Source organism: Erythrolamprus reginae, chromosome 2 (assembly GCF_031021105.1).
Source record: "Erythrolamprus reginae isolate rEryReg1 chromosome 2, rEryReg1.hap1, whole genome shotgun sequence".
NCBI classification, from domain to species: Eukaryota; Metazoa; Chordata; class Lepidosauria; order Squamata; family Dipsadidae; genus Erythrolamprus; species Erythrolamprus reginae.
In genome coordinates, this window is record NC_091951.1 from 30,459,131 (window position 1) to 30,484,500 (window position 25,370).

Consider the following 25,370-nt stretch of genomic DNA (forward strand, 5'->3'; position numbering starts at 1 on the left):
ATTTCTGGAGGCAAGCCGTTCTAACTGTCAGGAAATTTCTCCTTAGTTCTAAGTTGTTTCTCTCCTTGATTAGTTTTCACCCATTGCTTCTTGTCCTACCCTCAGGTGTTTTGGAGAATTGGTTGACTCCCTCTTCTTTGTGGCAACCCTTGAGATATTGGAACACTGGATACATGGCACTGGACCAGAGTACCTCCGGAACTGCCTGCTACCACACGAATCCCAGTGACCGATAAGGTCCCACAGGGTTGGCCTTCTCCGGGTCCCGTCGACTAAACAATGTCGTTTGGTGGGCCCCAGGGGAAGAGCCTTCTCTGTGGCGGCCCCGGCCCTCTGGAATCAACTCCCCCCGGAGATTAGAACTGCCCCCACCCTCCTTGTCTTTCATAAGCTACTCAAGACCCACCTATACCGCCAGGCATGGGGGAACTGAGACACCTTCCCCAGGCTTTTATACTTTATGTTTGGTATGTATCTGAGTCTTCGGAGAGGGGCGGCATACAAATCTAATAAATTGAAAAATTGAATTGAATGTATGTGTTGTTTGGTTTTAAATGATAGGGTTTTATATGTCTTTTTCTCTTTTAATATTAGATTTGTTCCACTGTAACATTGTTTTATTATTGTTGTGAGCCGCCCCGAGTCTTCGGAGAGGGGCGGCATACAAATCTAATAAATTATTATTATTATTAACACTGCTATCATGTCTCCCCTGGTCCTTCTTTTCATTAAACTAGCCGTGCCCAGTTCCTGCAACCATTCTTCATGTTTCAGCCTCCAGTCCCCTAATCATCTTTGTTGCTCTTCTCTGCACTCTTTCTAGAGTCTCAACATTCTTTTTACATCGTAGTAACCAAAACTGAATGCAGTATTACAAGTGTGGCCTTGCCAAGGCTTTACATAGTGGTATTAACACTTCACATGAATTTGACTGAATAGATAACAACATGTGATCTTGACTGAATAGATAACAATAACGTATCTAGACAAATGCACAGATACTACAGTGATACCTTGTCTTACAAACTTAATTGGTTCCAGGACGAGGTTCTTAAGGTGAAAGGTTTGTAAGACGAAACAATGTTTCCATAGGAATCAATGGAAAAGCAATTAATGCGTGCAAGCCCAAAATTCACCCCTTTTGCCAGCCGAAGCGCCCGTTTTTGCGCTGCTGGGGTTCCCCTGAGGCTCCCCTCCATGGGAAACCCCACCTCCGGACTTCCTGGAATCCCAGCATCGCAAAAACGAGCGCTTCGCTGGCAACGGAAGTCTGGAGGCGGGGCATCCCAGTGGCGACGGTGGGTTTGTAAGGTGAAAATAGTTTGTAAGAAGAGGCAAAAAAATCTTAAACCCCGGGTTTGTATCTCGAAAAGTTTGTATGGCGAGGCGTTTGTAAGACGAGGTATCACTGTATTTGTTTGATTTTGGATCTGTGTGCTGCCTGGTTTATGACTTATGGCTGTAGCGAATACCTTGAATAAAGCCAACTCTGGCTGATTCAACAACCGGTTCATTAAAAGCAAAAAAAACCCCAACAGTTTTTGTTTAACAGGCTTAGTTGGTTGAGTCACTCAGCCACTTGGGCTGAAATTCTAAAGACAGATTAATTATGAAGTTAAGTCAGAAGCAGCTTGAGCAACAACAATCCCCTTACTCCACCCTCTTGCTGAAGTTGTTTTTCAACTTTTTGCAAAGCACCAGTTGCTTGTCTCAAGTTGTACTGTTTTAAGCAAGGGTTTAAGGGAGGGAACGTTCGAGCCTGCAAACAGAAATGCAAGCCATCTACCTTGGGCACAGAGAAAGGTGGAAAAACGGATGACCCAGGACTGAAACACAATGCTTCAACTCCAGAGAAGAACATCTATCAAGTCCAGTGCCAAATTGGAAGGAAGCCAAGCACATGCCCAGAGGAGAAATGGGGTGGGGTGGGGGACAAACACACCACAGGAGTAAATTATATTTGCAATGCTGCTATTATTAAATACAAGACAACTCGTGACCTGTGGGGTCATTATTTGAGAGATATTTCCTTACCAGATCTCTCAATATACCGCCCCGAGTTCTCAGAGAGGGGCGGCATACAAATCTAATTAATAATAATAATAATAATAATAATAATAATAATAACAACAACAACAACAACAATAACAATAATAATAACAACAAAAATAACAACAACAATAGGAGGGAAGTGTTTTTAATAGGAAAGTGAACACAAGAATAAGGGGACACAATCTGAAGTTAGTTGGGGGAAAGATCAAAAGCAACATGAGAAAATATTATTTTACTGAAAGAGTAGTAGATCCTTGGAACAAACTTCCAGCAGACATGGTAGATAAATCCACAGTAACTGAATTTAAACATGCCTGGGATAAACATACTGTATATCCATCCTAAGATAAAATACAGGAAATAGTATAAGGGCAGACTAGATGGACCATGAGGTCTTTTTCTGCCGTCAGACTTCTATGTTTCTATGTTTCAATAATAATTATTATTAATATTAATATTAATATTGGCCTTTAACATTGGCAGATTTTGTAATGTATGCTTGAAAACATTTTCAAAATCCAGGAAGACATTCACAAATGCGTCCATAATAAACTGTAAAGTGCAGGATCTGTTTTCCTTCCACCTCTATACAATTTATGAATGGTATGTGTGTATGTATGTGTGTTTAGAAAATGGGTTTTTTAAAATGTTTTTAGTAGTAATTTAGATTTGTTGTAAATTGTTTTCACTTTGTTGTGAGCCACCCCGAGTCTGCGGAGAGGGGCGGCATACAAATCTAAATAAATGAATGAAATGAAATACTAGACTGTTGTGGTTAGCTCTGGCCCAGCTCCTGCCCCAAGGAATGTGGAAGTGGATGTGGGGGAAACATCTACATGCCGCAGGCCTGTTCTGCTCCCGATGGAATCTGCCGACGAAGCCTCCTCTGACCAAGGAAGCGTGAGTGACAGGGAAGAGGGGAGTTTGGCAGACAGCCCAGGAGGAGATCAATCATCATCCTTGGATTCTGAACAAGAATCAATGACACATCCACGTATGCGTAGAGTGATGCATAGGAGACAACAACTGAAGGATTATTACAAGAGAAAATGAGGCCACCTGTGGTTGGGTGGGGCTGCTGTAATTAGTGCTACAGATAAAAGTGCAACCTGGTGTTTTAGCCTCATGGCAGTTTATCTGATTCATTGTTTCATCAAGATCGTGGTTTTTGTGCTGTTCAAGATTGTGTGTGGACTCTCTGGACTTTAGAATTGCACTCAATTTCCCAGTTATTGGGTGAGCAATTGGATTGAATTTCACCTGTGCCTTGTGTGTACCAGAAAATCCCTTTGACATTTAAAAAGGGAGCTGTTTCTGTTTTTTCTGTTTATAAAAACTTTTGGGTTTTCCTTTTATCGTGTGATGTGTGTCTTCCTGGACTAATTACCCTGTAATTATGGGTGGTTGAAACACGCTGGCAGAACACTAGACAAGACAAGTTACCAACAGTAGAGACCTTCACATTTCTAGATTCTATCACATCTCAAGACCTAAAATGGTCACCTAGCGTCACAAATGTCATTAAAAAAGCACAACAAAGAATATTCTTCCTGCACCAACTCAGGAAGCTCAAACTGCCCAAGGAGCTGCTGATACAGTTCTACGGAGGAATCATCTGCACCTCTATAACTGTCTGGTTTGGTGCTGCAACCCAACAGGACCGACACAGACTTCAGAGGATAATCAGAACTGCAGAAAAAACAAGTACAGTGGTACCTCTACTTAAGAACCCCTCTACTTAAGAACTTTTCTAGATAAGAACCGGGTGTTCAAGATTTTTTTGCCTCTTCTTAAGAACCATTTTCTACTTAAGAAGCCGAGCCCAGAAAAACTTCCCAGGAAATTTGAGAGCGGCATGAAGGCCCGGCCAGTTTCCTGCTATTCCCCCTTTAATTCCAGCCATCTCAAGCTTTTCTGTGCTGTCAGTGCATAAGGAGGCGTCGGCAGCCCAGAGCAAACGGAGGGAGGCACATGTTCTGTAGTGTACTGTACTGTTTTTTATTATTGTTGTGAGCCGCCCCGAGTTTGCGGAGAGGGGCGGCATATAAATCCAATAAACCTAAACCTAAACCTAAACCTAAACCTCCTCACCGACTCAAAGTCCCTCTTTTTGCGCTGCTGGGATTCCCCTGCAGCATTGCAAAAACACGGAAGTCTGGAGGTGGGGTTTCCCATGGAGGGGAGCCTCAGGGGAATCCCAACAGCGCAAAAAAAGGCGCTTCGCTGGCAACAGAAGTCCAGAGGCGGGGCATCCCAGTGGCAGCGGCTTGGGTTTGTAAGGTGAAAATAGTTTGGAAAAAGAGGCAAAAAAATCTTAAACCCCGGGTTTGTATCTCAAAAAGTTTGTATGACAAGGGGTTTGTAAGACGAGGTATCACTGTACCTTTAAGATTCTGGAAACTCCTGCCTGCTATTCAAATGTCCACAATCAAATTAATGTGGGACTTTTTGACACAATACTTGACTTACACAACTGTTCATTTAGCGAGCACTCAAAGTGACGACACCAAAAAACCCGACCTATAACTGTTTTTACCACTTGTTGCGCATCCCCACAGTCACATAATCAAAATTCAGATGCTTAGCAACCGATTCTTATTGATAGCATTTAGACTTATAGCAATGACACTTATATACCGCTTCATAGTGCTTTTACAGCCCTCCCTAAGTGATTTACAGAATCAGTCTATTGCCCCCAGCCATCTGGGTCCTCATTTTATCCACCTCAGAAGGATGGAAGGCTGAGTCAACCTTGAGCCGGTGGTGAGATTTGAACTGCTGAACTACAGCTACCGTGTTTCCCCGAAAGTAAGACAGTGTCTTACTTTCTTTTTATCCCCAAAAGCCCCACTATGTCTTACTTTCGGGGTATGTCTTATATTGTTAAAGGGGCACTGACAGCTAAAAAAACTGTGTAAAATGTGTTTTTTTAGTGTATATGCATTTTACCTTCTGTGACGGGCGGGGGGGGGGGGAGGTTTCTTTGGAGTAGGGACGTGCCCGAGTAAATTTGCAGAGGCGGCAGTGACAAGTGCAGGGGATGGCGCGGCGACGTGTGGAGAGGGGGACGGTGCAGACGTGGGCAGGAGGCGGCGCGCAGCTAGATGAGAGGGAGGCGGCAATACCCCCCGTGTTTTCCTGAAAGTAAGACATATGTCTTACTTTCGGGGTATGGCTTATATTAGCCGACCCCCCTGAAACCCCCGATACGTCTTACAATCGGGGGTGTCTTACTATCGGGGAAACAGGGTATCAATTAGCTGAAGTAGCCTGCAGTGCTGCACTCTAACTACTGCGCCACCCCGGCTCAGCGATGGTTGCAGTGTCATGGGATCTCCACTGGCAACCTTCTGACAAGCAAAAAGCCAGTGTGGAAGTCAGATTCACTCCACAACTTACAAACTTAACCACCTGCAGTGATTCAGTTAAGAGCCGGGGTGGCGCAGCAGGTAGAGTGCTGTACTGCAGGCCACTAAAGCTGACTGCTAGATCTGCAGGTCAGTGGTTCAAATCTCATCACCGGCTCAAGGTTGACTCAGCCTTCCCTCCTTCCGAGGTGGGTAAAATGAGGACCTGGATTGTGGGGGCAATATGCTGGCTCTGTTAAAAAGTGCTATTGCTAACATGTTGTAAGCCGCCCTGAGTCTAAGGAGAAGGGCGGCATAAAAATCGAATAAATAAAATAAAAATAAAATAAACTGTGACAAAAATGGTTGTAAAATGGGGCAAAACTCATGTAACAACTATCTCGCTTAGCAATGAACCTTTTGGCTGTAAGTCCAATGCTCCCTGTAATTGTTAGAATATTCATGACTGGGAGAGCCTGTGGTAATAAGGTTAGCCAATCAGCAGGCATAGCAACTGAAGTCAACCAATGTAAGTTAATCTGAATCTGTGCAGAGAATCGAAACTAACACTTAATGCTGGGCATGGCTGACTCTCCACTCTGCACTCTCTGTACTCTACTGTTCTGCTGAAATGAAGCAAACTCCTGCTTGTGTTTAGTTGAAAAAAATAATCTGCTAATCGTATTGTAAATTCATCGGTTATTATGGTTATTGAATCCAGCTGAATCAGCCCTCTGTGTGTAGAAACATAGAAACATAGAAGACTGACGGCAGAAAAAGACCTCATGGTCCATCTAGTCTGCCCTTATACTATTTTCTGTATTTTATCTTAGGATGGAGAGAAGGAAAAGGGGGGACATGATCGAAACATTTAAATATGTTAAAGGGTTAAATAAGGTTCAGGAGGGAAGTGTTTTTAATAGGAAAGTGAACACAAGAACAAGGGGACACAATCTGAAGTTAGTTGGGGGAAAGATCAAAAGCAACATGAGAAAATATTATTTTACTGAAAGAGTAGTAGATCCTTGGAACAAACTTCCTGCAGACGTGGTAGATAAATCTACAGTAACTGAATTTAAACATGCCTGGGATAAACATATATCCATCCTAAGATAAAATACAGAAAATAGTATAAGGGCAGACTACATGGATCATGAAGTCTTTTTCTGCCGTCAGTCTTCTATGTTTCTACGTTTCTAATATTCTAGAGCTGTGTTTTTCAATCTTGGCCACTTGAAAATGTTGGACTTCAACTCCCAGAATTCCTCAGCCCACGGAGAGGGGCGGCATATAAGTCCAATAAATAAATACGATAAAGTCCACCCATTTTCAAGTTGCCATGGTTGAGAACTACTGTTCTAGAGGACATTAAGGTACATTCTCACTTTTTGATGGCAGCCATTTGATGAAGGACAAAAGTCGCTGTCTTTTTAGAACATCCCCCTCACATTGTCCAAATTTAACACGTACACACACTCGCACACACACACACGAGGTTCCTCAAGACTGGTTACTCCTTAATCAAAAGTAATTTTACAGCAACAATTCAATTACCTCCCCAATCAAAGGTCTTCCTCTTGGGAATCTCTATGTTTGGAAACAAACCCTTTCCAGAACTCTTAGTCACTTAGAGCAGGGTTTTCCAACCTTGGCAACTTTAAGACTTGTGGACTTCAACTCCCAGAATGCCCCAGCCAGCTTTGCAAAGCTGGCTGAGGAATGCTGGGAGTTGAAGTCCACAAGTCTTAAAGTTGCCAAGGTTGGAGAACCTGGCCTTAGACAGAGTATTCCTAATACGATGGGTTACTACTAGTAGTCCTCAACCTGCAACCATAATTCAGCCTGCAAATTATCATCATAAGTCACAATGTTTGTAAAGCAACCCTTCACATGGCCAACCCAATATATGACCTATTTTTGTGGTGGCTGTTAAACCAATGCTGCGGTCATTGTACTATTGCTTGCTATGAGCCAGTTTTTACTGTTAACCAGAAATAAATGCTGGTTTCCCACAAAAATGTCATAAACCACAATCATGTGCCTCCAGGAGAGGAGAAACCACTGCGAATGTGGGCTGGTTTCCAAACACCCAAAATGTAATCTGTTTGCTTAGTTTTAACTGTGGGTTTTTAGAATATTGTTTTATGTAGATTTCTAATAGGGTCATTCTTTGTCAAGTGGACCAGGTGAAATTGAAGCCTTATTGGAAAAGAAACCATCACAAAAACAACATAAATGATAGAAAAAAACATGCTCTTTCTTATGAAATAAAAATGAAGATGATTGAAGGTGAGAAAACAGAGCGTTTGAAAAAAAATGTGCTCTTTCTAATGAAGATGATTGAAGGTGATGAAACAGAAACATCACCTTCAATCATCTTCATCTTTTTTCATTAGAAAGAGCACTTTTTTTCTATCCTATATGGGTTTTTTTGTGATGGTTTCTTTTCAAATAAGGCTGCAAAAATCAACCGAGTGGACACTTGGTCCACTTGACAAAGAATGACCCAATACAGCGTTCCCTTGATTTTCGTGGGGGATGCATTCCAAGACCATCCGCAAAAGTCAAATTTCCGCGAAGTAGAGATGCGGAAGTAATTACACTATTTTGGGCTATGAACAGTATCGCAGGACATCCCCTAACACTTTAAACCCCTAAATTACAATTTCCCATTCCCTTAACAACCTTTAGATTATTATTTCGCTGTAATATTGTTTTTATTATTGTTGTGAGCCGCCCCGAGTCTTCGGAGAGGGGCGGTGTACAAATCTAATAAATAATAATAATAATAATTATTATTATTATTATTATTACTCCCCATTATTACTGGCACTCACCACTGAAGAAGATATTTAATGATCCTGATAATTATTAACATAATTATTAACAATAATTATGACGTCACGGGCGGGAAAAACCGTGGTGTAGGAAAAAACCCCGCAAAGTATTTTTTAATTAATATTTTTTTAAAAACTGTGGTATAGATTTTTCGCAAATGTCGGACCCATGAAAGTCAAGGGAACACTGTATGCTGTAAGCCGCTCTGAGACTCAGGAGAAGGGCGTCATAGAAATTAAATTAATGAATAATAAATAAATAAATCACATGTTTTTTGGTGATATTAAGGGATGGTGTTGGCCATTGTAAGTTTGAAACTGGGGCCTAGATAGCTTTTGGGAGGCCCACTATGATTTTGAACTGTTTCTAAGCGACTGGTCACAAGTCAAGGATTTATCTGTATCTTCTCTTGGTAATATCCCTTTTTTTCCTCTGCTGAAAACGGAACAAAGACATACTCCCTTCTCTTGCAATATCAGATTGCCTATGGTTACCAGGCTACTGCTTCAACACAAGACTACGCAGAAAATGCAGAGTAATAGAAACATAGAAACATAAAAGACTGACGGCAGAAAAAGACCTCATGGTCCATCTAGTCTGCCCTTATACTCTTTCCTGTATTTTATCTTAGGATGGATATATGTTCATCCCAGGCATGTTTAAATTCAGTTACTGTGGATTTATCTACCACGTCTGCTGGAAGTTTGTTCCAAGCATCTACTACTCTTTCAGTAAAATAATTTTTAAAATAATTTTCTCATGCTGCTTTTGATCTTTCCCCCAACTAACTTCAGATTGTGTCCCCTTGTTGTTGTGTTCACTTTCCTATTAAAAACACTTCCCTCCTGAACCTTATTTAACCCTTTAACATATTTAAATGTTTCGATCATGTGCCCCCTTTTCTTTCTGTCCTCCAGACCAGTGATTTTCAACCTTTTTTGAGCCGCGGCACATTTTTTACATTTACGAAACCCTGGGAAACATTGAGGAGGGGGGGTGGGGGCTAAAAAAGTTTGGACAAAAAAATTCTCTCTCTCTCTTCCTCCCCTTCGCTCTATTTCTTTCTCCCTCCATCTTTTTCTCCCTTTCTTCCTCTTTCTTTCTCTCTCTCCATCTCTCTTTCTTCTCTTCCTTCCTTCCTCTCTTTTTGGCTCTCTTTCTCTCTCCCTCCCTCCCTCTATGTCTTTCTCTCTCCTTCCATCCCACTCTTTCTCTCTCTCTCTCTTGCTTTCTTTCTCTCTCTTGCTCTCTCTCTTTCTTTCTCTTGTTCTCTTTCTCTCTCTCTTGCTTTCTTTCTCTCTTGTTCTCTTTCTCTTTTGTTTTCTTTCTCTCTCTCTTTCTCTCTCTCTCTCTTGCTTTCTCTCTCTCTTGCTTTCTTTCTCTCTGAGGTTCACGGCACACCTGACCATGTCTCGCCGGCACACTAGTGTGTCGTGGCACACTGGTTGAAAAACACTGCTCCAGACTATACAGATTGAGTTCATTAAGTCTTTCCTGATACGTTTTATGCTTAAGAACTTCCACCCTTTTTGTAGCCCGTCTTTGGACCGGTTCAATTTTGTCAATATCTTTTTGTAGGTGAGGTTCTCCAGAACTGAACACAGTATTCCAAATGTGGTCTCACCAGCACTCTATATAGTGGGATCACAATCTCCCTCTTCCTGCTTGTTATACCTCTAGCTATGCAGCCAAGCATACTACTTGCTTTCCCTACCGCCTAATAACCTAAAAAATGTTGTTTTACCACTGTTGTTAGCCGCCCCAAGTCTGCGGAGAGGGGCGGCATACAAATCCAATAAATAATAATAATAATAATAATAATAATAATAATAATAATAAAATACACAAAAGCGGAGAAGAGGTTTCCTGTGTTGCCTTGAGGAATCAAACCCAGTGTAGTTATGCAAAGTTACAAGCATTTTTCCCTACTTCTTTCCAGGGAGTCTTCGTGCAGAGTACACCCCGTCCCCTGGATTTGGCAAGGGTGGGGCCAGGCTCTAGACTGCCCAGAGGGCACCCCAAAAGGGCAGGGCGGAAGATTCAAACCAATAAATAAAAGTATGTGCAATTAACGTCATAAAGCAAGAGGGGAGGAAATAATATACATCCTGACTTGGCACCAACAAGCCCAGATATATTATAGCTGATTTGTACACTTGATAATATGGTTTTCATTTGCATGCCACTACCTGACTTTGGGGTAGCCTGCAGCAAAATAAGTAATAGGCCCACATCTGCAGAGACTGCAGAGATCATAAAAAGGTATAAAAAGAGAAGCAACAGAAGAGGACAACGCAATAAAAAAAAAGCAGCAACCCCCAGAGCAAAAAAAGACACAATTTAAGGATGACTTTTTAACTGCCTTTCCAGAGGCGAAAGGGAACATGACACCATTTCTGAAGAACAACATCAAGTCTACTGCAGCCCAAGTAGATCTGTATCAGGGTTTTAACAGAGAATCAGGGAGATTTTAAACCCTGTGTGCTTTTGCCCAAACTTGGCAACTTTTAAGCCTGGTGGACTTCAACTCCCAGAAATCCCTGGTTGAAGTCCACAAGCTGAGTTGAAGTCCACAAGTCTTAATGTTGCCTGGTCTAGAATTTCTTTCCTCTCCCCTTGGAAGAAAAAAATGCTCTTCTATATCAGGATCCCCACAAATGCTTGGCTGCATAGCTAGAGGTATAACAAGAGGAAGAGGGAGATTGTGATCCCGCTGTATAGAGCGCTGCTGAGACCACATTTGTGTTCAGTTCTGGAGACCTCACCTACAAAAAGATATTGACAAAATTGAACAGGTCCAAAGTCGGGCTACAAAAATGGTGGAAGGTCTTTAGCATAAAACTTATCAGGAAAGACTTAATGAACTCAATCTGTATAGTCTGGAGGACAGAAGGGAAAGGGGGGGCATGATCGAAACATTTAAATATGTTAAAGGGTTAAATAAGGTCCAGGAGGGAAGTGTTTTTAATAGGAAAGTGAACACAAGAACAAGGGGGCACAATCTGAGGTTAGTTGGGGGAAAGATCAGAAGCAACATGAGAAAATATTATTTTACTGAAAGAACAAATTTCCAGCAGATGTGGTTGGTAAATCCACAGTAACTTAATTTAAACATGCCTATAAGCATATTTTTATTTTATTTATTTGTTTTGTCCAATACACAATAATACACAATGAGGGTTATAGAGGATATAATCAGGTAGAATGTATTAAAGGGGGAATAGAAGAGAAAATAAAGGAGTGAAATATAGCTATGAGAGAATAGTAGAAAAAGATATAGGTATAGAAGAGAAGATATAGGAGATATGGGAGAGACAATAGGACAGGGGACGGTAGGCACTCTGGTGCACTTATGTACGCCCCTTACTGACCTCTTAGGAACTTGGTGAGATCAACCGTGGATAGTCTAAGGGTAAAGTGTTGGGGGTTAGGGGATGATACTACAGAGTCCGGTAGTGAATTCCACACTTCGACAACTCGATTACTAAAGTCGTATTTTTTACAGTGAAGTTTGGAGCGGTTAATATTAAGCTTGTATCTGTTGTGGGCTCTTGTGTTGTTGTGGTTGAAGCTAAAGTAGTCTTTGACAGGCAGGACGTTGCAGCATATGATCTTGTGGGCAATACTTAGATAATATATCCATCTTAAGATAAAATACAGGAAATAGTATAAGGGCAGACTAGATGGACCATGAAATCTTTTTCTGCCATCAAACTTCTATGTTTCTAAGCAATCTGGTTGAGGTCCATGGACTTGATTCAGAACCACCAGAAATCATATTATTCCCCATTTTGAGGCTCCAACACAGATTTGGAGGCAGAAGTGAAGAAGCAGGCCTACTGCTCATATTTACAATCCCTCAAAGGAGTTGTGAATGGATACCTGATATTTAAATTAATCAATTCCATTCCATTTATTACAGGCATAGACCAGAACAAAATAAAAACATTCAGTAAATATACAATTAAAAACTCCAGAATAAAACAATAAATAACAGATAAAATCTATGATAAAATCCAGTCTGTCGATTACTATACAAAAAAGTACAATTCGTAAAACTATGAGGCTGCAGTCAGTTTAATACTAAAAAGAATAAGCAATGCAAATGGTTTGCCACACTTGTTGTATGAAAGAAACAGCTATGGGAGACTAGACACATGTTTCCGACAAATCCCCAGTGATGCTGCACAATTCGTCTTTTAAAAGTAAAAGATGAACAAAGGGTCTAGGTGAAGAATCCCCAGGTAATAAAACCATCATAATATTTACAGGTGAGATTAGTGGTCCTTGATGCTCTTTGAACTTCCTTGTTTTGTTACATAGGTTTCATTACCCAAACTAGGGAACATCCAGCTAGTCTGTTAACTAGTTTGGATAATGAAATGTCCACAAGAAAACAAGCAAGTTTAGAGAGCACCAAGGACCCCTTCGTGTTAACCCAGAGCTGCAAATATTCTATTTATTAGAGCAGGCGAGATTCTCAATTGCTTTCACTACTTAAATTTCAAGACAGAACATTCCTACGTGAGCCCTCAAATGTCCCACCATCTCAATACACCACCAGTCTGTCAAATATAAGATGAATTAGAATTAGGATCACTCAGAGAAAGGTTAAGAGGGAGAAAGAGGAAGTAGAAAGGGTAGGAAGAAGAGAAAAGGAGTAGAGGGATATAGGAAGGAGGAGAGAAGGAGTAGGAAGTGTGAAGAAAAGAAGAAAGATTGCTAAATAACAACATGGAAAGAATAACACAGAATAACTCATGAAAGATATCAAAGATGTCAAAGTTACTTAATTCTGCACATAACAACTGCGGCGAGATTAATTTTTGCACAATGGAAAAGTGAAAACATACCAACTGTTTTGTCGAGCTCTCTGGTAGAATCCTCCCAAAAATGCACAGATACAATTTCAGACACACACATGTTTGAAAATTCAAAACAATGTTATTATACCGAAAATTCAAATAAAGGAGCACTCTTTTTGTATAGCAAAGAGCACTAGTCTCCAAACAAACTGGTAATTTGTACAAGTCCCTTATCAGTTCTGAGATACTTAGCTTGCAGCTGTGAGGCAATTCACAGTCCTTCTTCTTTCACAAAGTGAAACACACTTTGCTCTGGTTTAGTTTCAAAGCGGGGAAAAATCAGCACACAAAAGGTCCAAGTCAGTAAAGCAGTCAGGAAACACAAGGATCAGATAATCCTCCACAATGGCCAAACCCATAGGCTGCTATTTATAGCAGCCTCACTAATCACCACAGCCCCAGCCAACCACAGGTGGCCTCATTTTCTTTGATAATAATCTCTCAGTTGTTGTTGCCTATGCATCGCTCTCCGCATGCGTGGCTGTATCATTAACTCTTGTTCCGAATCCAAGGAGGAGCTAGATAATTGATCTCCTTCTGAGCTGTCTGCCCCACTCTCCTCCTCCCTGTCACTCATGTCTTCTTGGTCAGAGGAGCCTTCATCAGCAGATTCCACCGGGGGTAAAACAGGCCTGCAGCATGTGGATGTCTCCCCCACATCCACAGTCCTTGGGGCAGGAGCTGGGCCAGAGCTAACCACAACACTACGTGAGCCCTCAAATGTACCACCATCTCAATACACCACCAGTCTGTCAAATATAAGATGAATTAGAATTAGGATCATTCAGAGGACGGTTAAGAGGGAGAAAGAGGAAGTAGAAAGGGTAGGGAGCAGAGAAAAGGAGTAGAGGGATATATAGGAAGGGGACAGAAGGAGTAGGAAGGTAGAGGGAGCAGATGAAGACAGAGGGAGGGAAGTGTGAAGAAAAGAAGAAACAGTTTGCTAAATAACAACATGGAAAGAATAACACAGAATAACCCATGAAAGATATGAAAGATGTCAATGTTACTTAATTCTGCATATAACAACTGCGGCGAGATTAATTTTTGCACAACAATGGAAAAGTGAAAACATACCAACTGAAGAGGAATTATTAGAAAAAATATATAATTTGTGCAGAAATGGATAAATTAACCATGGAAATGAAAGATAAAGATGGGTCAGAATACTACTAAAGCTAGAATAAATTTTACTGTTAGAAACATAGAAACATAGAAGTCTGACGGCAGAAAAAGACCTCATGGTCCATCTAGTCTGCCCTTTTACTATTTCCTGTATTTTATCTTAGGATGGATATATGTTTATCCCAGGCATGTTTAAATTCAGTTACTGTGGATTTCCCAACCACGTCTGCTGGAAGTTTGTTCCAAGGATCTACTACTCTTTCAGTAAAATAATATTTTCTCAAGTTGCCTTTGATCTTTCCCCCAACTAACTTCAGATTGTGTCCCCTTGTTCTTGTGTTCACTTTCCTGTTAAAAACACTTCCCTCCTGAACCCTATTTAACCCTTTAACATATTTAAATGTTTCGATCGTGTCCCCCCTTTCCCTCCTGTCCTCCAGACTATACAGATTGAATTAATTAAGTCTTTCCTGTTAAGTTCTATGCTTAAGACCTTCCACCATTTTTGTAGCCCGTCTTTGGACCCGTTCAATTTTGTCAATATCTTTTTGTAGGTGAGGTCTCCAGAACTGAACACAGTATTCCAAATGTGGTCTCACCAGCGCTCTATATAAGGGGATCACAATCTCCCTCTTCCTGCTTGTTATACCTCTAGCTATGCAGCCAAGGATCCTACTTGCCTTTCCTACCGCCCGACCACACTGCTCACTCATTTTGAGACTGTCAGAAATCACTACCCCTAAATCCTTCTCTTCTGAAGTTTTTGCTAACACAGAACTGCCAACTGTTGATTAGAAAAAACAAAAAACAAAATAAAGGCAACCAATTAAATAGTTAACTAATTTAAGCACTTAACAATTTAATTATTTACTTAACAACTGCCATGCTTCACTTAACAACTGTGGCAAGAACAGTCATAAAACAGGCCCCAATTCACTTTACTAGTGTCTCTCTTAGTAACATAAATTTTGGGTTCAACTACAGTCATAAGTCGAGGACTACCTATTGTGGAACTCTTAAAAATACAGTGATACCTCGTCTTATGAACCCCTAGTCATACGAATTTTTCGAGATACAAACCCGGGGTTTAAGATTTTTTTGCCTCTTCTTTCGAACTATTTTCACCTTACGAACCTGCCGCCGCCACTGGGATGCCCCGCCTCCGGACTTCCATTGCCAGCGAAGCGCCCGTTTTTGCGATGCTGGGATTCCCCTTCTGGGATTCCCCTGCAGCATCGCAAAAATGCAGAAGTCCGGAGGTGGGGTTTCCCATGGAGGGGAGTCTCAGGGGAATCACACCAGTGCGAAAACGGGCGCTTCGGCTGGCAAAAGGGGTGAATTTTGGGCTTGCGGGCATTAATCGCTTTTCCATTGATTCCTATGGGAAACACTGTTTTGTCTTACGAACTTTTCACCTTACAAACATCGTCCTAGAACCAATTAAGTTCGTAAGACAAGGTATCACTGTATATGCACGTACTACCATGTGAACCAGCAAAGGTTCACCATCACTGAACTATGACATCTTTCAAAAGTGAGGAAAATGCTTGCTAATTGAGTTTTTATTGTGGTTTGATTTTTGCCAGACAGAACACATCCAGTGGTAGGATTCAGCTGCTTCGGGCTGGTTTGAGTGAACCGGTAGTTGAGACCTGCGGCCCCGCCTGGGCGCAATCCCATCCTATATTGCTGTGTTTTTGACTCCCCAACGCTTGTGTGGATGGCACATGCGAGCAAATTGTTGTGTTGTTTGATGGCACGCACATGTGTGGATGGCTCACACAAGCAAAATTGCCATAGAAACATAGAAGACTGACGACAGAAAAAGACCTCATGGTCCATCTAGTCTGCCCTTATACTATTTCCTGTATTTTATCTTACACTGGATATACCAACCACGTCTGCTGGAAGTTTGTTCCAAGGATCTACTGCTCTTTCAGTAAAATAATATTTTCTCATGTTGCTTTTGATCTTTCCCCCAACTAACTTCAGATTGTGTCCCCTTGTTCTTGTGTTCACTTTCCTATTAAAAACACTTCCCTCCTGAACCTTATTTAACCCTTTAACATATTTAAATGTTTCGATCATGTCCCCCCCTTTTCCTTCTATCCTCCAGACTATACAGATTGAGTTCATTAAGTCTTTCCTGATACGTTTTATGCTTAAGACCTCCCACCATTCTTGTAGCCCTTCTTTGGACCCGTTCAATTTTGTCAATATCTTTTTGTAGGTGAGGTCTCCAGAACTGAACACAGTATTCCAAATGTGGTCTCACCAGCGCTCTATATAAGGGGATCACAATCTCCCTCTTCCTGCTTGTTATATCTCTAGCTATGCAGCCAAGCATCCTACTTGCTTTTCCTACCGCCCGACCACACTGCTCACCCACTGCAGTCCATGTTTTGTGAGGTGCACACACTCACATTTCCAGTATTGGGCGAACTAGTTGTTACAGTATGTGAAAGCCCACGTCTGAACACATCTACCTGTAGAACACTCCTCCAGAAGTCTTCAAGATCATTTAGGGGAAAAACCTGACAAGCATTAATATAATCTTCTCAGTGACCATGGCCTTCCCTTGAACTACAGTCTCATTCCTAACATTTTCATTCAGGATTTTTTTTTTTAAATGACAAAGTTGTGACTTATTTGAAAAAACAGAAACTAGCAGATCTCTAGATGTTGTTCTGGGTTTCTGCACGGTAGTACAGTGATCCCTCGATTTTCGCGGGTTAGAACTTCGCGAAAAGTCTCTACCACGGTTTTTCAAAAATATTAATTAAAAAATACTTCGCGGGTTGTTTCCCTATACCACGGTTTTTCCCACCCGATGTCGTCATATGTCATCGCCAAACTTTCGTCTGCTTTTAATAAATATTTTTTTAATAAACTAAATGGTTGCTAAGGGAATGGAAAATTGCAATTTAGGGGTTTAAAGTGTTAAGGGGAGGTTTGTGATATTGTTCATAGCCAAAAATAGTGTATTTACTTCCGCATCTCTACTTCGCGGAAATTAGACTTTCGCGGGCAGTCTTGGAACGCATCCCCCGCGAAAAGCGAGGGAACACTGTACATTGTGCTTGTAGAGTGATTTTTAATAAGTCACACAATTGGTCTTAGTTATCCTGTTAAAATGAATCGGCTGAATTGGTGACAAGGTAATGACTTTTTCCCACTGGAACAATGCACCTAGGAAGATTTGCTTCGTGAAATTCATTGTATTCATTGAAATACAATTCAATGCTATTGGTTCAGGCTGTCTTTTTATATTGGAGCTTATTTTTGCAAAAGTTCAGAAAAATCCAAGAGACAAATACGTGTTCCCCAAAATGTTATAAACCTTAGCTCTTTTCCTTCTTGCAAATTTTGATCCAAACTAAACAACTTAAAACCAGAGAGCTTATGTGGGTTTTCGAAAGTCCTGATTACAGTGTCAAATTTCAATGTGTAATAAAGCCCAAAGTGAAAGCAATAAAATATACGAAGAGTGATTACATCAAATTGCGCACATCCACATAACCACACAGAGTTCGGCTTGAGAAATACACAGCTTTTAAAATTATGTATGACTTAAAGTACCATTCACTTACATTTTTTAAAATTCCACCACTTTTAGAGGGAATGCATACTGAAACAAACTACAGTACCTGCCTGAATGCACCCTTGTTCTAAATGTTATAGTTTAGTAGTCGTCTCTAACTTAGCACTGTCTGGGATGAGTATTTCTCAAACTCTGTAACTTTAAGATGTGCTGGCTGGGGAATTCTGGGAGTTGAAGTCCATCGATCTTAAAGTTTTCGAATCTGAGAGTCTTGGCTGAGAGTAGAACAACTTGCCTCCAGAACTTATGAATGCTCCAACACTGGAAGTTTTTAAGAAGATGTTGGATAACCATTCCTCTGAAGTGGTATAGGGTTTCCTACCTAAGCAGGGGGTTGGACTAGAAGACCTCCAAGGTCCCTTCCAACTCTTGTTATTCTATCCCCAGAATGCTTAAGCAGACTTTTGCGGATGTGGGATTTTTTGAGAGGAGTGAGGAGTGCCTTTAAATCAATCATAACTCCAAGTGCCTCTACGTTTTCTTGGCAACATTTTCAAAAATGATATTTCTTTGTGTTTTTCTTTGTAAGGCTGAGAAAGAGAGAGAGTGAGAGCGAGAGAGCGAGCAAGAGAGCGAGAGCAAGAAAGAGAGAGAGAGATTGGCCCAAAGTCACCCAGCTGGTTTTGTATCTAAGGCAAGAGTGGAATATAAGAGTCATCCCAGCTTCTACTTCACTGGCTTTAACCCCTAAGTCAAACTGGCTTCTCGTCTAGAGGGTGGCATGTTTTTAAGTGGTATGAGCTGTACTAGCAATTCAAGGTCACCTCGGTATTTTTATGCTGGATAAAAATACAACCGAAATACCACATGTACAATTGGGACGTATAAGCAGCTACGGACACAGACAGAATGATATACAGGCATAAATGTAAATTATAATGTAAAAACAGTTTAGGCGGCGTAGTCCTTTTTAATCCTAATCGCAACTTTAGTTAATCTTCCATATTCCTGCCTTTGTTATTTTTACAAATAAATAAAGGCAGCAAGCCTACAAAATTAAAACACCAGTGCAATGCCCTATGTGTGTTTACTGGACAGAAAGTAAGCCCCCTTCTATTCAATAGCACCTTTGAGTTAATTGATCGATTATTGCAGTGTAACTTTTATCAGTAACTTTATTGCATGCATAAGACAAGGCATTCTAAGTAAATAGACCTCTAGAAACATGTTAACAAGAAAAATTAGAAAGACAATAAAATTGTGCAGTATAAACTGAAAAATCAATAAAAGAACATCGGCGAGGAAATCAGATTTCAGTAGAAATATTGATAATACTTTGATAGAAATATTGGTAAAACCATCATGATATTTATTTATAAAATTTATAGGCCGCTCATCTTACTTTAAGGTAACTCTGCCCTGCTTACAATTATTAATAATAATAGATTCCCTCCCCCAATCCCCATTGGCTTCATATTTGGGCTGCTATAATCTGGATGAGTTCCCATTTTCATCGGTCTACCATCCAGGGATAAACTGGAATTCTATAGTCCAGATCCAGTGCCCCTTTCTCTTTCTAACCTGGTTTAATTTGCAAGAAACTAGCAACCTCCAGAGAGGGAATGATCACTTACACAGAGCAATAACCCTAAAATTCTTTCTTCAAACATTCTGACCCAGATCCTAGTTAAAGTCAAGCTGAAGACTCACTGTGACTTCTCTCTCTGTCTCTTCTTCCCCCACCTCCACTTACAAAACAACTTCCAAAAATAGCAATGCCCCCCCCTCCAAAAAAAAAAAAAGTCAGAACACACAGCAAGGAAGCCCTGGTGATATGAGTCTACTAAGAATGAGGTGAGAGCTGCTTACAAGATCCTGGATCCACCCTCTGAAATAAAATCATGTAGCACAGACCTGGGCAAAGGGCGGCCCACGGGCCGGATTCGGCCCGCCCGCTGTCTATGACCGGCCCGCAGAGGTTGGACGGAAGGAAGGAGAAAGGGAGGGAGGGAGGCAGGGAGGAAGGAGGGAGGGAAGGAAGGAAGGAGAAATGGAGGGAACAAGGAAGGAAGGGGTGGGCAACTAAGTTATAATCATATTACCTCAGGGACCGCCTTCTGCTGCACGAATCCCAGTGACCAGTTAGGTCCCAGAGTGGGTCTTCTCCGGGTCCCGTCAACCAAACAATGTCGCTTGGCGGGACCCAGGGGAAGAGCCTTCTCTGTGGTGGCCCCGGCCCTCTGAAACCAAGTCCCCCCAGAGATTAGAGTTGCCCCCACCCTCCTTGCCTTTCGTAAGCTGCTTAAAACCCACCTCTGCCGCCAGGCATTATTATTATTATTATTATTTATTAGATTTGTATGCCGCCCCTTTCCGTAGACTCGGCATGGGGGAATTGAGATACACTTTCCCCCTAGGCCTTTACAATTTTATGCATGGTATGTCTGTACGTATGATTGGTTTTTATATAATGGGTTTTTAACTGTTTTTAGTATTGGATTATTGTCATATACAGTTTTATTACTGTTGTTAGCTGCCCAGAGTCTGCGGAGAGGGGCGGCATACAAATCCAATAAATAATATAATATAATATAATATAAAATAGTTTAGTATAGTATAGTATAATATAAAATTATAATTCATAATTATAATATAATTAACTCAGTTCTACCCAATAATATACAGTATTGGGTAGAACTGAGTTAATTATATCAATGGGGCCCTCTAAAACCATCCCAATTTCTCCTGCGGCCCCATGGCAAAATTAATTGCCCACCCCTGATGTAGCAGCCCATATGTAAATAATACCATTCTCAGACTATACAGGACACATCTCAGAGACTTATTTTCCTATTTTGGCTGCCCGAGAGGCCCAGATCTCAGTGGCTTAGATGAACCTCTCCTGACAACTTGGAAAGTCGATCCCTTCCCTTAATCCCTTTTCCTAATCCCCCCCCCCCTTTCGCTTTTTAATCTCGGGAAAGTGCAAATTCCAAACAGTTGGAGAAGCACCCTTTATCTTCTTCTCTCGCTTGCACAATCCCTTGCATCACACCGCCCTGACCGGGTATCTTTAAGCCACTCACACCCGACATCCAGTCGTGCAAACGTTCCCCCAAATCAGAGGTCAATGTTGGTATAATCGAAGATTTCCAACCCACCGAGGGGAGAAGGAGCTTGGCGGTTCTTGCAGACAAAAGATCCAGGTGTTTTCAAAGGCCTCTTGATGCCGGGTTTTTTTTTTCCCCAAGCAAGATTGACAGCCACAAAAAAGAGAAAGAGGCACCCCTTCCCCTCCAGAATGCAGCCCCCTCCTCCCAACGGGGTTTAAGGAAGAAAGCAGAGGAGGGAGAGGCGAGGGGGAGAAAGAAATGAGAAAGAAAACCAGGCAGACAGCAAAGAAATTCCAGACACGGCAACCGTCAAGATGGCGTAGAAACAGCAGGCCTCCGAGGAGAAAAATGCCCACCCTCCTCTCTCTCTTGCGTACCCTATTCTCCGAACCCCAAATAGTCGAATTCCCGAAGGGAAAAAAGAAAGAAGCAGCATTTTCCTGATAGGTGGAAATAATGCTCTGAGAAATTCAGCAATCACCCCTCCACTCCCCGACGGAGACCCCAGACTCAAACAATACCTGTTTTCTCTTTGATTTCACAAAGGACGGTGAAGAGGGCCGGTTTCATGCGGTGGCAATTCAGCGTGTGTTTCCTGCAGTTGAAACAGTGGAAGAAAGAGAGCAGATAAAGCCATTTGGTTCCTTTTCTGGCGTTTCAAAAAAAAAAGGGAGGGGGTGGGTGGGGTAGAATCTTTATGCCCACCATCGCTCATAAGCCTCGCTCGGCTGAAATAAATCCAGTTTCCACGTCTAGCAGAGTTTCTGCCCAACCTCCACGCCAGCAATTCCCAATGTAATTCCAACATCCGGATTTCCCCAGCAATGAAAAAAATAAATACAACCCATGCATTTCCTTCCATTATGGAAAGATTTGTCCAAAGAATGGGATACATTCCACGGGCAGGGAAATGGGAAAACTTTTTTCTTTCCAGAACTTTTCCCTAATTACCACAAAATAATAAACTCTATATTCATCGCCTGCCAGGTAATATACAGAGAAGCGGCGAAATCTGAAGTTTGTGTGTTGTTGCAGCTTTGATGTTTTCATCCATTTTTCTGCTTGATTTAATTCAGTGTTTTATAAATACATACATATTGCAAATACTCTACTTCCTAATTCAAAAGGGCTCTCCGTGAAATAAGATTCTCCATTTTGCATACACAAATCTAAAGAATAACCTAATACAAAAAGTATTGTAATTTGAGGGGTTCTAGGAAGAGAACAAAGATCTGAATCTTAGATAACATTGATGCATACAAATACATCTTTAAGAAAAACTACAAACGGCTAATCTCTTATCATCCCCCAAATGGAGTGTAACCACACTCGAAATTATGAACCTTCCACACAATAAAACACAACTTTTGCAATACAAACTAAAATCTTAAAACCGAAAGCCTCTTTTTCTCTTCGGAGCCTTACAAGCTTCAGCGCCCAGCAATTCAACACAAAAATTCCTTGTGCAGAGCCTGCTATTCATAGGACCCATATTAGATTTAATAGACACAAAGCCACAAGTTTTAGTAAAATACACCCTTGAGGAACCATCCAAATATGTACCATATTCCTCCTTTTTGGATGGCACCTCACAAGGGTTTGGTAGCATAGCCTTACAGTAGCATAGTTAAGTACTCTCGACTCACAGCAGCAATCCTAATTGAAAAACAAATAGTACTGTACCTTCCAGGAACTGAAATTCATCTTCTGAAGCAAACTAATGTACTACAAAGCTCTTCACACACTACACAGCGTCAAAACACATCTCAGTATCCATGCCTGGCAAAAAACCTGCATCGTGGCAAAACAATGGTTCTTTAAAAGACTGCCAGGAAATAAACTAGTTTGAAAGAAAACCGCAACCTGAATCCACCCAAAGTTAAAAATTCGGAAGTTGCAACCTTAATACCTGGCCAGGGTTGCACTCTCGATCAGAAGGTACAAATGCAGACTGTAACCGTCAATACTAAAACATAAGGGGCAGAGTACAAGTGCACTAGAGTGCCTTCCGTCCCTTGTCCTATTGCTCTTCTATATCTCTTATACCTTTCTTCTATTCCTATATCTCTTCTTCTATTCTTTCATTGATATGTTCTATTACTATATCTTCTTTTCTATTCTTTCTTAGATATATTTTACTATGAGTATCTCCTCTATAACCTTCATCATGTATTTTACTATGTGTATATAGATATATATCCACTAAAACCCTCACTGTGTATCGGACAAAATAAATAAATAAATAAAATAAATAAACAAGAGCTCTAATTCTCCATCAGAAGAGAACAGGAGAGATGTTTAGAAAGAAAATTGGGTGGAAAGTCAAGAAGCAAAAAGAGGATGAATGGTTAATTTGGAGAGAGAATCCCATATATTTTTTTTCTATTTAATTATATTTGTATGTATTTAATTATATTTCTCTGCCGCCCAATTCCCTAGGGGTTCAGGGTGGCTCACAACAAAAAAAACTAATCAGATTTTTGTTTTCTAATCAGCGCTTAGATTTTAAGTGCCAAGGGTTTAATCCCTATTTACTTCTCTCACTGTTTCAGACAGATCCACTGAGTTTTTATATTTGCATCTAAAAGCGATCTTACAATTTCCGCAAGCCAACAGCTGTTTTTAATTACTGCAAATATTTTTCTACTGCAAATCACTTTGCCCAGTAGATTGAAGGTAAAGCCATCCCCAGAACATCCAAAATGCCAGATCCAGAAGGCCCAATAACCCTGCTTGCTTGCTTGTTAATTCAAGTTCTTTTTATGCCTCCAGGCCCACCAACCCCTCTCCTCTCCTCAACAATGAATAAAAATAAAAACTGGCTCTGTATTTCCAAGCCTCTTCCCCTCAAGTTCCCCAAAAGTGACCCCCTTCTTTGCAAAGCCCACCCGACCTTTTAAAAAAGAATACCCCCTTCTCCAGAACTTTGAGTTCTACTTTCTGTATGGAATTTGGGTTTCTAGGAGCCAATCAAGGTCAGGTTGTTCGGAGCATCCCTTAAAAGTGGGGGGTCCCCCGTCCCACGCCTGGATTTCCAAAGTCTCCATCCAGCGCTCCTCTCCAACCAGCCACTCAAGTAAAAAAAACAACACCAAAACCCTCGCGGGGAAGGCGAGCCGGCAAACCCACCGCAGGGCCTTCCCAGATCCCCAAGCGAGGCTTTGCCAAGAGTTTGCAGCCCTCGCCCGCACGACACACAAAGGGAGCCCCTCCCGCCCCAACTTTCCAGGGCCGCCCCCCCCCCGCTCCCTTTCGCGCCGGCCGTCCAAAGACTCGAGAAGGAGAACCAACTTTGCTTGCGCTTCGTCCAAGCTTTGATCGGTGATGGTCATGATCTGCTGGAGGATGTCGCCGATGTCTTGCTTCCTGGGCTCGCCGTTATCCGAAGGGGGCTCGTGGAGACCGTGGGGGGTCATGGCCTGGACCCCCTGGACCGAGGGGTGCCCCGCGATCCCCACCGTCCCCCGCGCTTGGATCAGCCTGCCCGGATCATCCATGCTGGGCGAAGGGATTCCCCACCACCACCACCACTCCGCGCGTCCACGGCGAGCCGGGAGCGATCGAGGAAGCGACGTGGGGCTGGTGGGCGAAGGAGCGAGCCTCGGCGGCGGGAGGACGGGCCGCTCGAGACGGGAAGAGCGACGGGTGGGAGCAAAGAAAGGCTGGCGCGCTAGTCCATCTTGGCGGTGCGCTCCCACGGCCCCTTCCTTGGAGACTTTGGGACTGGAAAATGGAGTCCCGCACAAGGGCTGGAGGAGGAGGAGGAGGGAGGAGGAGGAGCTGAGAAGGGGGAGGGAAAAGAAGAGAAGGAAAAAGGAGAGGAGCTCAGCTTCCCCCTTCCTTTCCCCCCCCCCTTTTCTCCTCCTCCTCCTCCTTCGGCGTCTCCTCCCCTGTTCTTGGTGTGCGCCCAGGCGGAGAGGCGCAAACTGTGCCTTTCTCTATTTGCTGCCCTCCGCTGGCTTGGGAGAAGCAAAACGCCGGGAGGCGCCGAGCAGCCCCGCTCCTCCAGAGCCGGGGCTTCTTCCAGAGCCAAGCGGCTCTCTCCCGGAGGCTGAGAGAAACTGCCCAAACGAAAGGAAAAGGGAAGTAGAGGAGCCGTGGGGGGACCCTTTGCGCCCTTCGTGGCGCACGGGGCTGAAGCGCTTTAATTAACGAGAAAGCTTTTCCCCCCGGGAAGACTGCGATCTATAGAAGTGAATCTTTCGGGATCCGCCGGGCTAGCCTTTCCGCCTTCCCGCTGAAGATCCCCCGAGACACACACGTACACAAGCACATACACCAGGCCCCGCCGCCACCCCAAATGGAGATCTGCTGTTTGCGGGAAAGTGGCGCTGGGTTTGGTTTGGAGGGGGGACAGTTTTTCTTCACCTCCCCAACCGGGGATTCGGTCCGCTTGTCGCGCTGGACACTACGGCTTCTTTATTTTGCGTTTTCGAAGTCAAAGCCACACTTGGCGGTGTGTCTGTGAAATGGGAACCTGCCCGATGCT

General features: G+C 42.3%; 1 protein-coding gene across 2 annotated transcripts in view; it reads right to left on the reverse strand.

Annotated features, from left to right (window-relative positions):
- The window catches only part of PBX2 (PBX homeobox 2), a 59,928-nt gene extending 35,301 nt beyond the window's left edge, over positions 1 to 24,627 (reverse strand). Inside the window, exons 1-2 of one of the 2 annotated variants that reach the window (XM_070744091.1) lie at positions 24,173 to 24,627; positions 21,403 to 21,476 (exon numbers count right to left, since the gene is read on the reverse strand). In XM_070744091.1, coding sequence (XP_070600192.1) covers positions 21,403 to 21,476; positions 24,173 to 24,378 — 280 coding nt within the window. In that variant the 5' untranslated portion in view covers positions 24,379 to 24,627. Of the gene's footprint in view, positions 1 to 21,402; positions 21,489 to 24,172 lie in introns of both variants that reach the window. The other variant, XM_070744090.1, reaches the window with a different exon arrangement.
- Between the last annotated feature and the right edge of the window lie 743 nt (positions 24,628 to 25,370).